The sequence below is a fragment of the Euprymna scolopes genome, chromosome 8 (assembly GCF_053919585.1).
Source record: "Euprymna scolopes isolate OS-2025 chromosome 8, ASM5391958v1, whole genome shotgun sequence".
NCBI lineage: Eukaryota > Metazoa > Mollusca > Cephalopoda > Sepiida > Sepiolidae > Euprymna > Euprymna scolopes.
This window is the reverse complement of record NC_136489.1, coordinates 87,340,699-87,356,367: the sequence shown is the minus strand read 5'-3', so window position 1 is coordinate 87,356,367 and position 15,669 is coordinate 87,340,699. Positions and strand designations below refer to the sequence as shown.

Genomic DNA, 15,669 nt, shown 5'->3' with positions numbered 1-15,669 from the left:
AGGGCGGTACTTCTGAAGCCAGATGATAGTTTTTAATGAATCCAACAGAGGGTGTACCATGGTTGCTTTTGTCTTATTGGATGAGGGACAGCATTCTATGTGTTTACTTATGCAGCCTACCAGAAGTAGTAATGGTGTCTTGTATCCAGGATTAAGGTCACCTTGGATAAAACATCCAGATGATATATAAATGTACTGATCTTCTAACTGTTCAACGTTCAACTTCATTATTTTTGTCAATAAATTTATTTTGAACTGAAATTTTACAGTTTAGAATATGTACCCCATACTAGGAACACAACGATAAAAGTACACTGTAAAAATCTTTATTTTTTCTTTTCTTTTATAATAAATTTAATAAATCAGAATATTGTGAGAGGATTGAAAATAATTAATTGAATGAACTAAGTTTGATTACTTTTAGAGATGGTTTATTACCAAATATTTGTTGATATTGAATTTGAAGACGTCTATGTTGTAGTCTGCAAGGAAGCAGTTCCATGGTATTGTTACACAGGAAGTTGTTGGAAAGAAACTATTCATGGATATTCTGCCTGATGCTTAACATGTGGAGAAAGAAAAAGTTCTCTTTAGTTGTGGTAGGAAGACTGGTTCTTATTGTGAATATCTTGCTGGAGATTGGAGCTCAGTCGAGCACCTTCCACCGAAATGCTGATAGTGTGACTAGCAATAAGAACAGAAAAGGTTCTCCTCACTAGATTTCAAATTCAACATTGTACTTTATCAAGACGAGAAAGAATATTTGAGAGGCACCTCCTCAGATGCATTATGCGATATGTGGCTTTTATATATAAAAAAAAAAAAATAGAAGAGCCAGATACTTTCTGGAGCAGTAGAATGATGCAGCATTTACAATCTATGCTCTTTATTGAGGGTTGAATTTACAAGTATTTATTTTCATTTAATCGTAATGGTCAGGATATGTAAAAATGAAGACTTTTTTAAAAATTAATTTACTTACAAAAACTTTTTATCTATAGATTGATTTCTAGTAATAAAGTATGTTTATTAGATTTTTTTATTTATAGGTAATTTGTTTGTTGACCAAGATTATTTTTAAGGATTCTAGAAAATGAAACTTCTCAGCTAAATGTTGCATAATAAAAAAAAGTGGTTCTAAATGTTACATTTTATAATTTAATTCTTGCTTTTATTTAATGATTAGATTTTGTATTTGAATTATTGTTGTAAAAAATACTTTTATATAGGATCTATTTTCTTATTTTGACATTTTTTGTGCATTTTCTCTTTTTAAATATTTTTATAGAAAAGTTGGGCTTTGATTATTTAAATAAAATAAATGGTTTTAGAGTTTTTAAATGGAAAAATGTGATCCTGAGTTTAAGTCATTTTGAAAACATGGATTTTTATACAGCTTCCTCAGAACCTTCTATAAACTATTAGATGTTTGCTCACTTTGCTCTGATTGCTTAAAAAGAAATGGATATGTATTTGACTACACATGCACACTTAATTATATAACTGGTGTTTAAGCAATTGAAGAGATGCTGTCATGCTAAACTTAAATGATAAATCTTTGCAATTCATAAAAAGAAAGTATATGATTATCAAATCATGTTTCATTCTAATAACTTTTAAATTTACTATTGTTAGACTTTCTACAAAGTATCCATTTAATTTAAATGATCTGTTACAATGCGAACTGAAACTTCCCAAATTCAAAGTGTATTAGATGTTTCGTATGTCAGTTGACTTATAGAGAGAAAAGAACATGTATTCATAATTCTAGATTTTTATGGTTGGAACTAAATGGCATGCACGAGCAACTAATTTACGTAGGGTTTGGTTATGTCAAACACAATGCTGGGTGGATTTACAGAACCTACTTATAGAAGTTGATTGCTTGTCTGGCATTGGCCACCTATGCAAGATCTAGGCTGCAATTATCAAGGTGAATTTGAAGACTTGGCAACTCCATGAGGAGAATACCATTGATTTAAAGTAAATAGTGAACAGATATGATTTGTAACAGGCAAACTTGTGCAAGCCATGACAATCTTACAACAAGGAGCAACCAACTGACTTTAAAAAGACTAATTAAAAGCAGCTAGGAGTTGGATTTTCAACAGCTCGGAGGTAGCATTGGTGTTTGCTATTTTGTTTCTTTTGTTACAGTATTGAATGGACAGGAGTTTGGAAAGTTTTGGGTAACTATAGGAGATTTACATGTTTTTTGCATCACAAAGATTGTTGAGTACACAGCCATCATGTATGGCTACTTGAATATGACAACATTATGATCATGGTTGTGGCACCCTGGGTCAGTTACGCTGGCTCTTTCCAAGAAATTCACCATGTCTTGGACACTAGCTGACCAGGCACAGTAATCTAAGGTTGCTTTCAATATGAGTGCAAGCCATTTGTGGTTCAAGCAATGGACCCTGTAAAGGGGAGGGCCCAGAATCAGTTGAACATCCTGCTTCACTATTCTGAGTCAGGTTTTGAGTTGGCCACCACAACGTTTCTTCCAGCGTAGTGATAGTGCTGGGTCGATGGCTTCATGGATAAAGTCGTCTAGAAGTTGTTGAAAGGCATTGGTGAACCAACAATTTTTGAAGGGAGTGGATCTTACAATAAGAGCGAATTGTACTGTTGAGGATAAACTGTTGCCAACAGACACACGGGATGCAGCAATGGTTAAATCCTTCCAGTTTGTCTAGGTCACTTGCATGATGACATTATATTAATGAATTAACTTTTCTTTTGTGGCTCATCTGAAAAACATTCATGCAAGTAAACTTAGTTCAAAACACAAATTTTTCTTTCATTTTATTTTTTAACATTTCTTCTTCAGGTGGCAAATCTTGCATGTTCAATGTCTAACAATGAAGAGGGAGTGAAAATGGTCCGTATTGCTGCAGCAGAGATTGAAACGTTGTGTCCAGAGGTAAACTTTTTGGAAATTTTTATTATCTTGGTTGACATGAAAAAAAGGATGGTCCATTTCTAATCTTTATATTAACTTTATTGGCTATCTTCTGTGGTAATTGAAAAAAAATATGTCCACAAATCCAAACTTGGAAAAAAGGGTTTAAGAGTCCATAATATTAAAGCAGGAGCGGAGTTTATAACAGAAACGTACTCTTAGGATAAAGTTTGTACGTACTTAGGTATTAGTTAAAAGCAGGCGAAGTTTGTATGTGGTTTATAAGTGTTTGTGTGTTGCACTGAATATTAACTGTTGAGATTGTTATTTGTTCGAGTTTGCTATGGTTTTAAATATCTCCTCTGTCTTGGAGAAGCAAGTTATTTATTTTTAACTAGCAGGCGGTGCATGGCCTTGCCGAGTCATAAAATATGTTTAAATATATTTGAATTCATGCAGATTTTGTGTTTATTATTATAGAGCCAATTCTCTATTGAATATTATATATATATATATATATATATATATATATATATATATAGTAATGATTTCAAAAGTTTAAAAAAGTGTCACTTGGATGCCGTCAGCTACAATCGAAACCAAAACATTTAGCGTTCCAGCCGCATTCCCTCATTTAATACTCCAGCTGCCTTCCATATTTTGTGTGCTAAGCCGACGGATAGATAAAAATGATTTAAAAATTAAACCACTTCTAGTTAATGATTGAATTTGTGCATGCACAAAAGTAATAGAAATATATCAGCAAGTTGAAATTAACAGTTTGCATTTTAACTGGCTGACGTATTTCTGTACATGTTATTCATTTTCCAAACAATGATTTTAATCATTATAAACCATCCTTGCTGCACGATTACCATTTCTTGTTAATTTCAGTGTTAGGTGACCAGTAGTTGAAAAGTTTATCTGTTAATATTTATACACACACACACACACGCATGCACATACATCCACTGTTTTATTTAGAGAGATAATTAAACATTTGGTTTACTCTACATAGCTTCACTTTTGTAATTTAAAGGTTTTTTTTTTTTAATTGGCTTAGAAATGTTAGATTTTTCAGTTGATATTTTATTATACATATTTTAGATATATTCCGGGGCTTCTATTTTTTATTTTATTTATTTTTTTTTTTTTTGAGTTTAGACTCTAAATCATGGAATCTGGGAAATATTTTTCCAATTTTTCTTAAATTCAACATGGCGATGTTTTATTTTGACTTCAATTATTTTGGAGGGTGGGTGCATATAGACACTACAATTAGTAATTTTTTTTTTTTAATTTGTTTTTGCAGACTTTACAGGTTTCCACTTTCTTTTCCAAATGTTTTTTTCTCTTTCACTATATATAATAAACTTTTAGCAGTATTTTTTGAGGAACATCAATTCGTCTCTGAAGGTTGTTTAGTGATCTTTTGGTATCCTATGAAACGTGTAATAAGTAATATAATGAAAATTCAGATGTTTTCATAAAAGGTGTTTTTAAAATCTAATATAAAACTGAGTGAATTTCATTTTTTGGTTTTTGGGGTGCTTATTTAATGATATACATGCTCTGAAAGAGGAAATTTACTAATTGTAGTTTTTATAGGCACCCACCCTCCAAAATAATTGAAGTCAAAACAAAAGTGGGTAATGTCTCACATCGCCATTGAGGTTGATATTTTTTATAATTTGAAATATTATTTATATAAGTACATACTGAAACAGTATATGCTTATAGTCTTAAGAATATAAGAATGTATATATTTTTGTTGTAGCATCAGTTTTTATTTATACAAACGTAATACTAAGTATTTGTATACACTTTTAAGCTGCAATTTTATTCCAAGTCCAGCATCTTTAGGCTGTATTAATTTTGCTGTCAAAGAAATAAGGAATTACATTCTCGTAGAAAGTTTTCGTTGGGAGTAGAGTGAGGTGAGAAAGGAATATACATATATATGTATATTTGCTAGTGTTGTGCCGATGAATCGGAATCGGGAATCGGTTAAATCGGTAATTTTCGGGGAATCGGAATCGGCATCGGAAAAATTTGTGTATAATTTCCGATTCCAAAACCGATTCTTTGAATATTTTTCAAAAGTTAATTTTCAATTGCTTGTACCGATTATAAATATTTATTTCTTTTAAACTATTAGTAAAACTAAACTCTATAGATCTACGTACTCGTTATAGAATGAAGTTCTCATAACAAAATCACGTAATTTCATTAAATAGTTTTTGTTTTACGCTCCCTTGACTAATTATCGCAGTTTTTTTAGGAAGATTCCGAATTTCCCAAATCGTTTTTACGGCATAAAATAAAAACTATTTGATGAAATTACGTGATTTTTTTTTTATGAGAACTTCATTCCATAACGAGTACGTAGAATATATTTTTTTTTTATTTTTCGTTTTTTAACATAGTGTAAACTGCACAAGCACCCTTTTTTAATACGTGAAGACAGTTTAGAGCTTCATCCTAGATCTAAAAATAATTTGGTTTTTAGTGGGTTTACAAATATCGTCCAAAAGTAGAATTTCAATGAGGGGGGACTTTTAAATGTAAATATAATTTCTTTTTCAATCTGAAAAATTTCTAAATGTTTTCTCTTTATCTATTTTATCCAGACTTTGATAAATTCATTGTGAGATATTCATGTATATTTTTAACTTTTCCGAAACCCGAGAAAAATGCGACGGTGTCAGACAATGTGGCTCCAGGAAAATAAAATAAAACTCTATTCGTTTGAAATCTTTTCATATTAAACTCCTTGAGAAATTTGGCAAGTGGGTGTGAAAAAGTATTGTTGTCGAAACCAACGGCATCGAAGGTGTTAATTACCCCATAATACTTTCAACTCAACTTTTGAGTGAGATTGGCGGGCTTCAGCGAGGCCTCCGTGATATATATATATATATATATATATATATATATATCTCACGGAGGCCTCGGCTTCAGACGGCATTGGCGCCGTCGTAGCAATCCTTAAGTATAAACATAAACAATACCGGCAGAATCAAAGAAAATCACACTGGAAGCATATTTCAAATTAAATCAAAGGCCAAGCCTTTTCACAATTTTGCCCATTCCTTGTTGGTCCCCCCGATTTATCGGAGAGGGACTATAGTTTTCAGTGGCGTCCGTTCGTCCGGATGATTCCCGGATAACCGTCCATTACTTTTTTCTGAAATTTTGCCACAAGTTGTACTCCAATACGTAGATGTGCACAACATCGAGTTTTTTTTTAAAGAAAACTCTCGTTGCTCCCCCAGGGGCTGAAAAGGGGTCAAAAACGCCCAAAATGGCAAAAATGACACTTTTGGCCCCATAACTTTTTTCCCGTCTATTAGATTTTACTGAAACTTGTCCAAAATGTGAAGGCAATTGTTGCAAATGTAAATTCAGTATCGCTGATCCTGGCAAAACTCTGGTTTGCACCCCCCGGGAACTTTTAGGGCTAAAAACCACCCCTTTTTTAGGCTCTTTTTTTCATATTTGTCTAAAATGTGATTATGTATCTCTATTTAGTGTTTTTTTATGGTGCTGAACTCAAATTTACATGTCTTAAGGCCTGAAACATAGCCGTTTGTCCATTTTTACAAGTAATCAGCTCCCCCATGGGGGCAAAAGAGGTAAAAAAAATACCTCAAAATGACTCTAAATAGACAAAATTGACATATTTTTCAGAATAACTTTTCATCCATTCATTAGATTTTTCTGAAACTTGGCAAAACCATGGGCATACCTGATATACACCTGATGGAAGTATCACTGACCCTGGGAAAAATCAGAGTCACAAGCCCTGGAGGTTTTAGGGCTAATATTGGGTGTGGAGCAAAAGTTGAACTTAGTCATTTTTCTGAAAACTTTTGAAAATTTTTTTTTCACTCAAAATTGTTTTTTTATCAGTTATGTATCACTTTTTTTATCACTTTATTCGATCCCCCCTCCTCACATAGAGGGGGACCATGCATGCACGGCTTGTTATATTTGTCAATACCGATTGCCGAGTGAGGGAGCAGCAAACATACCGACAAAACCCAACACTTTTATATTCTACTTTTCATTTAATTAGCAATAATGTTTGATATTATTTTCTGGGCAAAATATTTCTTTAATTTTAGGCAATTCTTTCGCTACTTTGAAAATAAACTGCATTCTTCTAAAGGTTACCTAGCGAATTTTCGCAAAGTTTCAATTTTTGTTTTGTTTATTTTACGCATATAAAATAAGTTTAGATCTTCTTTAATTTTACTAATAGTTTAAAAGAAAGAAATATTTATAATCGGTACAAACAATTGAAAATGAACTTTTTAAAAATATTAAAAGAATCGATTTGGGAATCGGAAATTAGGCACAAATTTTTCCGATTCCAATACCGATTCTGATACCCCCAAAATTACCGATTTATCCGATTCCCGATTCCGATTAATCGACACAACACTAATATAAAACGATTAGGAATTTAAAATAGACGGTCAGTTTCACAAATAAATATAACGTAACATGAGCTGTAGTGTGTTACCAATTTTAAATTATGTGCGCTTATTGGGGATAGGGTGTCTACTTTTTAAGCGATTACACATGGTTTTACAACGTTGCAAACCGAACTTAATTTAGTGGGAAACACTTTAGTTAATATCCATAAAGAATTAGGATGGCCAGAAATGATGATCATTTTACGTTAAATTTATAGTCGAAACTGATCTTACACTCTAAATTCTAAATGATCGCTTTTCTTTCCGCCAATTAAAAAAATGTTCTAACACGTAATCTATAAAAGTAATATTTCATTTTGGAATAGGGATTTAGCTGCGAGAGAAAGCACAGAAAGCTCACGCAATCTCACGTTAAAAATGGTTTTCATAATAGTAATATTATTATTTAGAAATTCGTTCGTAACAATGAGATGTGGCTTTGCTAAGTGGCGTTGTTAAATATATTGTTCTTACATTGTTTTCTTATTTTGCCTACCAATCTTCGAATATTTTCCACTATTCATGTAAGTAGCATGTTATACAGTAAATACGAACTGGTACAATATAGCTTTGTTTTAAAATCAAAATAAATGTTTTGTTGTGTTACAATTTTTAATCAATTACAAGGCAAACATTTTGAGATAAAATATACGCGGACATTAACCAGGGGTTTATGTAATAATTTGAAAATTTACGAAAAAACAAACAAAAAAAATCTCTAATTAAATATGTATAAATTTTACAGGAATCGGAATCGGGAATCGGATCGGAATTGGAAATTTTGAACGGAATCGGAATCGGGAAAAATTTTGGCATCGTCCCATCACTAATATTTGCAAATACATCTCTCTCTTCTCTTCAGTAGTCCGTCGCTGACGACGATGACGTTGCACCATGCCTAACAGTCCCAGATAGATTACGTCTGATGGACTCGCTGGTGACTGTGGAGTCCAATTCGTGAATTGTATACACGGCCGCAGGCAGCACAAGGGAAGATGCCGTCTGCCCGCTGCACCGCGTGCCTTTAGTGTCTTCTTCGCTCTGCTCGGTCGTTATAGGTGGAGGTGAAAGTTTCCAAGCCCTCTTGGCAGATGTTTCGCCATTTTCTCCGATCAGCAGCAGCATGTTCGATGGTGTTGGATTCTATGCCACACTTTTTCAATGATGTTTTTAGTTGGTCCTTGAAACGTTTACGTGGACCCCCAGGGTTGCGTCTGCCCTCTGCAAGTTCCCCGTTGAGGACCTTGCGTGGGAGCCTTTCTGCTGGCATCCGGATGGTGTGACCAAGCCACCTAAGTTGTCTATTAGTTAGAATTATTTCAAGTGGGTCCATTTGAGTGCGCCTGCGTATTTCATTGTGTGGCACCCTGTGCCACCATTTTAAACCTAGTATACGCTGTAAGCAGTTGGTATGAAATGCTTCTAGCTTTTTCAGGTGGCGTCTATAAGGCACCCATGACTCGCTGCCATACAAGAGGACTGAGAGACAGATTGCTCTATAGACAGAAACCTTGGTGGTGGTGGTGGTGAGGTTACGGTTCATAAAAACTCTGTGCGAGAGTCTACCAAAGGCTGCAGCAGCCAGACCAATGCGCCGTTGGACCTCACTTGTTAGGTCACAGGAGTCAGTGAGCACTGAGCCAAGATAAGTAAACTCTTGAGTGTTTTTCAGTGGCTGTTGGTTGATTGTGAACATTGGTGGTTCCTGTCGGTGTTCACATATGTTAAGTGCCTCTGTTTTGTTGATGTTGATGGCTAGACCAGCTCGGGAGTAAATGTTGGAGATAGTGTTGATGGTGCGCTGAAGACCCTCTTCAGATGAGCTCACTAGAGCTGTGTCGTCAGCGTATTGCAATTCATGGATTGCTTCTTCTGTCACATGTGATCTGGCATGGAGGCGACGCAGATTGAAGAGGTTGCCATCCAGCCGGTATGAGAGGCGGATCCCATCAGCAGGATGGATTTGCTGTTTGGCAACATTGGAAACCGCAGCAAGAAAAAGATTAAACAAGATGGGCGCAATGACGCATCCCTGCTTCACACCCGATTCTACCAGGAAGGGCTCAGATTTTAGTCCTGAACTGGAGAGTAGAGTGAGGTGAGAAAGGAATATACATATATATGTATATTTGCAAATACATCTATATACATATACAATCACATATCTATATAAAAATATATTTTTACACCTTTTGTATATTTGTTTTACTCGCGTTCACCCCAAACAAGGCATATTGGATGCAAGGGGCTACTATTTGAGACCATGCTTAGGGAAGATGAACAAGATGTTGGTTTATGTTCCAGTTCAACTTCTCCATATCAGTACAATCAGGGAAGCAGATAACATGGAGTGATTTCCAAAGTTTAGCTGTTCAAGGGAAAAAACTATTAGAGTAGAAAGCTTTCTGGCATTTAGAGACTTCAACAGTGAACGGATATGGTTTTGTTGCTGAGCGAGTTTGTCAGGGATATGTACATCGAAGGGCACAAGTGCAATGAAATTTATCAGAGCACATTCGATTAAAATACTTGTAAAACAGGCACAGGGATGCAATATTGAGGCGATGGGATCTTAATACAGGATGGGTTGGATCTTAGTTGACAAAGTGGGGGCCTATTAGATTGGATACTCTTTTCTGGACTCTGTCCAAGAAGAAGAGACTAGTGGTAGATTAACCAGCCCAGATGTGGCAACAATACTCCATGCATGGGCAAATGGTATTCTTGTATAGGTACAGGATCCTCTCAGATGCACACATACATTTTTCTGATAGCGTATTATCGTTTTATTAGATCTCAAGGCAACTTTGCACTCCTCATCAAAATGGAATTTTTGGACAATTTGTCTGATGTAAATATCTGGTTACCTTAAAAAAACAAGTCACACATTCATCCACATCATAAAAATAAAGCGATACACGCACACATCCACACAAATATATGCAGATTAGCATGTACTAACAACAAACATACAAGTACACCATCAGTTAAACTTTGGATTTATTTCCAACTGTATATTGAGCTGCTTTTTTGTTGACAACCATGCTTGCATAGATAATACCATTACCTAAATGATTGATTTAGGTCACAAGATTGCAAATAAACAAAGAAAACCAAAGTGAAAAATGAGACTTGTACAGAATTTGGTTCTTGTCCAGGATTCCACATTATATTAAAAAAATAAATAAAAATCTGTATGATGTATATACTCGTGAAGAGACAAAGATCATATTCTAAAAATCATGTAAATTGATCAAGTAGTTTTATTTTTATGAAGAAAATCATTTTTAAGCAATTAATGGAAATTTGTAGGCATTAGAACAAATCTCACAAGTTTGAATTATTGTTAACTCTGTTTTTATATTTTCAAAATAGCGAACAAGACAGCTGCTTTTTGGTTACTCAGAAATTTCATTTTCTTTATTAATAAACGAAATTACTTGATCAATTTATAATTTTCGGAATATGTTTTAGTTTCATCACTGGTTTGAACATCAGAGTTTTCTTTATTTTTGTTTTATAATTGTGGGAGAATTTTGAACAAGAACCCAGAATTTAAACATGTCTTCAAAGGAAGGACCACTTCATACGAGTGTCATCTTTGAACAACTAACAAGTTGCCCAGTTAGAAATAGAATGTGAAATTATTTGTCATTTAATTGGAACAGCAAATATAATCCATTTCATATGAGTTCATGTGGATATATTACATATTTTTCACGATAAAAAACCAGTCATGAACATGGATGTTAACATAGTTGCAATTGCTGAGATCATAGTACAGTTTTACTCATTATAATTTAAGATTTCCAGCTGGTCTCCGATCTCTAGCCTTTGTCTTTTTATGACTAAGGTCAATACAACCTGTCCATGTTTCTTTTTTTTTTTCTTAGCCAATCATTATTTAATGTTTATTCAACATATTGAATAGAAATAACTAAATACTGTTAATATTTAACCATTTTAAATATTTTGTTTGATCTTCTGTTATATTTTCATTAATTTTATAATTCCATATTATGTCACTTTTATCTTTCTCCAATAATAATTTCCCCTGTTTTTCTAAGAAACATTCTATTAATTATTAATGTTTAAAACTTACTATATTAAGAACTTTTTAGTTATCATACTCTCCAACCTTTCATCTACTGAACACATTGCCTCAAGGTGTTATATTTTGCTGGTGGTCAGTCGTCAAATGTGTTTTCAGTTTCTTTAATTTCTAAAAAATCAATTTTTGTCATTTCTTGATTTATACACTCATAAGCGATAATAAAAACACAAACAGCTGGTTATAAAAAAATATTGCATTTATTTGTAGATATAATCTTTCTGTTTTCGAATGACAGTTTGAAAAGTCTAATGACGGCGTTGGTGGTGTGCGGAAAAGAATTTTGGTTGAACCTTGCATACAGACTTGTGACTGACTTTTTGGTTTGACGTCGCTCCCTGGGGATCTGAATTATCCAATAATGGTTAAAAGCATTTGTCAAATATTCTAGAGTGAATTTTCAATCTCTGGGGAAAAATAAGAAAAGTTAACTGATTCAACATATCTGAAAGGTATGGAACGGAAAATAAAAGATGGATTTAGAATCCAAATTCCCAAGATGTTACTGATTATGAATAAACATTTGGAGACTAAAGAGTATATCAGTCCCCCTCTCCTCAATATGTAAGAATTATGGTTGAAAGCCAAACCAAACAATTTAAAAAAAAATAATTTCTTTTAAAAACTTGAATTTTTTTTTTTTACTTAGTCTTCATGATCAAGAATAATAGACATTTTTTTTTTCCTTAAGTATTTCTTAGTAATAGAAATCTGTTAATGGTTGTAATTCAAATTTTCATATGAGATTATGCGAGTGGTATGTTGAGAGCAACATCTGAATGGTAGAAAGATGCATAAAGTGTTATATTTGTTTTATTATTATTTTAAAAACTTTGTGCGTGTGTTACATCCATTTTACATTTTTTTCTAATTGATACTGTGATGTGATGGAATCCTGAGAACAATGCTGTCGGAAGTGTGTGTTTGCGAAAGCCATTAAGATAATAAGTTCTCTAGTGAGGATCCAGACATGTTCATTCAACTCCCAAGTCCCATAGGTTTTCCGAGTTGAAATAGTCTAAAAAAGCTAATGCTTGGATCAGCAGGTGAAGGCTGCAATATCCATTTGCTGTAGTAATCTGAAATTTCTTTTCCATTTGACATAGCAAGATTTTTAAAGAGGGTGTGTGCTTTGGAATCTGACATCCTACATTGTTAAAAAGAAAAAAGTTTATATATACACACACAAGAATACAAGTGCCATCCTCACCAATAAAAAGTAGCCATGATGATAATATCGGTCAAATGTTATGAATATAAAGCATTAACAGTGAAGAGGACGGCTATCTTAACTGTGCAAATAACATAGTCAATTATTAGAGGCTGTTTGATTTTTCAATCAATTCAACTGCTTAATATTAACTTTAGAGCAATTTTAAAAATGTTTCTCGACACTATTTCATAACTCATTTCATACAACGATTATATTGTTTAAACAATAAAATCATTACCAATTTGAATCATGAATGCTAAATACTGAGAACATTCTCTCGTCGATTTTTACTGTGCCTGAGGTAAGCAAGATGCTAAGGTAAATAATTCTAGAAGACTTTAAATATAATTCATTCATAAATGTTTGCGAACAGATTTGTTCATGATCTGAAATGATCTTTTCCACAAAAAACTCTGTAGAATTGATTACGTTGTACCTAAAAATGAATTCAAATTTTTAACAGTATCTTCTGCAAAAAATTTCTCACAGTAAATATGTTTGGCAAAATGAATAAACAAGCATTATGTATAATCTACTTGTGTATTTTGCCTAACAATAAATCTACATTATTCATAAAAAAAATTGTGGCAAATGAATATTTATGAATTCCAAAAAATCTACCCTATCTGATATCAAAATATGCAAGGTTATTTCCCCTGGCTTTATTCTAGTTAGCTGGTACCCCCCTAATTTTAAATTCTGTTATATATTGCTGATGGAGTTTATTTAAGGTTTGGCTTCTTACCCCTACTCTGTTATATGGATGCATATTTCATATTTCAGGTTGACCTCTCTGCTTTCCAGTTCTTCATTGTTGATGATGCCATTATAGATACCAATTTCCCAAGATTCATAACCATTTTATTTGGTAAAAGGAATTGTTTAGACGATCAACTAATATTGTTAAAAATTTTTGATCATTAGAATGTAAAAAAAAAAATCGAGCTTGTATTATATTGCAAAAAAGAAAAAAAAAAAAAGGCTTGGCTTTAATATTTCTTCCTTAGATATTTTTTATATTTTAAAAAATGAAATTAAGCAAAAGAATGATACTCAGCACAATGTACACCTCCAATACGGCTCAACAATAGACTTCTCTTTATGCGTTGATCCTGAGCTATTACAGGGTCCTCAATCTAATAGGTTTCATACTGTCAACCAGGTTTCAACCTCTGTCCCATCACTGCAATATTTCACTCCTGTATTCGTCTTACAAGTACTTTAATGGAATGTACTCCGGTGAACTTGTAGCACTGATCCTCCCTTAGTGTGAATACCCAACAAATAGTAAAATCCCACATCTTTTACTTTTTTTTCACTTTATTAAGCCATTACTATAAAAAGATTAGCAATAGACAGAAGCTACTAAGCTAATTAGGGAATGCATAAAACTTTGGAATATCATGATAGACACTACAGAATTCCAAAAATGTGACAGTGATACATGTTCATTCACACAATTCTGAGACAGTACGTTTTTAATTTTCTTATCAGTTTGTTCAAGCTGGGGATGGATAATCCTGTCAGATGCCAAACATTTACCTGCTAATTCAGGTATTCCAAGAGATCTTTTTAAGATTGCACTCTTTAAGTGCAAATGTTTGAGTGTCTCTTGCACTTGGTTCACTGGGTATGTTTGCTAGGTAGGTTTTGAAATTCTTTTTCATATGTCTAGTTGCTCCTATAGTAATTTAAAAGAGCGAGGTATTAAGATTCCAGTTTTTTATTTTTTTTACATGTCATACATAACACCTTGGTACGTTCAGGACTGCAGAGCACAATGTGAAAAAAGATTGCCGGTACACCTCCGAGCAAACACTGGTGTGATTTTGCAGAGGTTTTAATGTGAATGTATATTTTTGCAGGTTTGCTCTGTTCAGTCGCAGCACAGGGCAATATTTAAGCATTCTGTGGTCATCTTTTGACACCGCCATATTGCACCTATGTGCTTGTCTTACAAGTACTGTAATGAAATATGCTTTGATGAACTACTAGCACTGGTGCTCCGTCCACGTAAATACCTTTGATTAACCCGACAAGCTGTAAAATTCCATACCTTTACTGTAGACAGAGCCTTCTACTCAATACTTCAAACTACTAGACTTTGGTATTCTCTCCTTGTACCTATTTACTTGCCTCCTCACGAGGGCAGGGTTAGACTCGAGGTCGGGTTTTTATGTGGGGAAATCCAGCTCCCCAAAAAGGGACATTCTGGATAGGAACAAAAATAAAACTTGCCTCAGTCTAGAAGGATTTCTCCTGTACTTATCAAGGTCAGAAAAGGTGAAGTGCAGTATGTTGCTTCTCTGACTGTTTTAACATCCATAAATTTAAGTGTAAGCTGAACAGATTTTTCTTCAGTTACTCTTTCCTCAGTTATGCTTTTATTTATTATAGGAATTGAAATATTTTAAAATTACTCTTTCTTACAATAAAAATAATTGTCAGCTAAATATTATTTAAATGAATAAAACTGTTACATTTACATTGATGACAACACAATTCTGTTTATTATGTAGATCTTAAGGAGAATAGTTTCCCATCTCCCTGGAAAATTTCATCAGTATGCCCAGTATTTAAGAATTCAGATGATCGCTCATCCCCCTCTCAGTACAGGCCAATAAGTCTCCTGTGCGTCATGAGTAAGTTGCTGGAATCTGTGTTAAATAGAGAAGTAATCAACCATCTCAACAAAAATAACCTTAGTGACACTCAATATGGTTTCCGTTCTGCTAGATCTACAGCAGATGTGCTTACAGTTATATCTCATAGGATTAGCAAATCTCTCGACGGAGGCAACCTTTCTAGGGCAATTGCTCTTGACATATCTAAGGCCTTTGATAGGGTATGGCATAAAGGTTTACTTCATAAGATCTCTAGCTATGGTATAGCTGGAAATATCTTAATTATTAAATCATTTCTTTCTGATAGGTTCATAAGAGTAGTAGTTGAGAGG

At 33.6% G+C, this 15,669-nt stretch overlaps 1 protein-coding gene across 3 annotated transcripts in view; it reads left to right on the top strand.

Annotated features, from left to right (window-relative positions):
• LOC145283625 (catenin alpha-2-like) overlaps window positions 1-15,669 on the top strand; it is a 214,834-nt gene that overhangs the window by 148,839 nt on the left and 50,326 nt on the right. For all 3 annotated transcript variants that reach the window (XM_080132578.1, XM_080132575.1, XM_080132576.1), the window contains one exon: window positions 2,837-2,929. In XM_080132578.1, coding sequence (XP_079988704.1) covers window positions 2,837-2,929 — 93 coding nt within the window. The remainder of the gene's footprint in view (window positions 1-2,836; window positions 2,930-15,669) is intronic.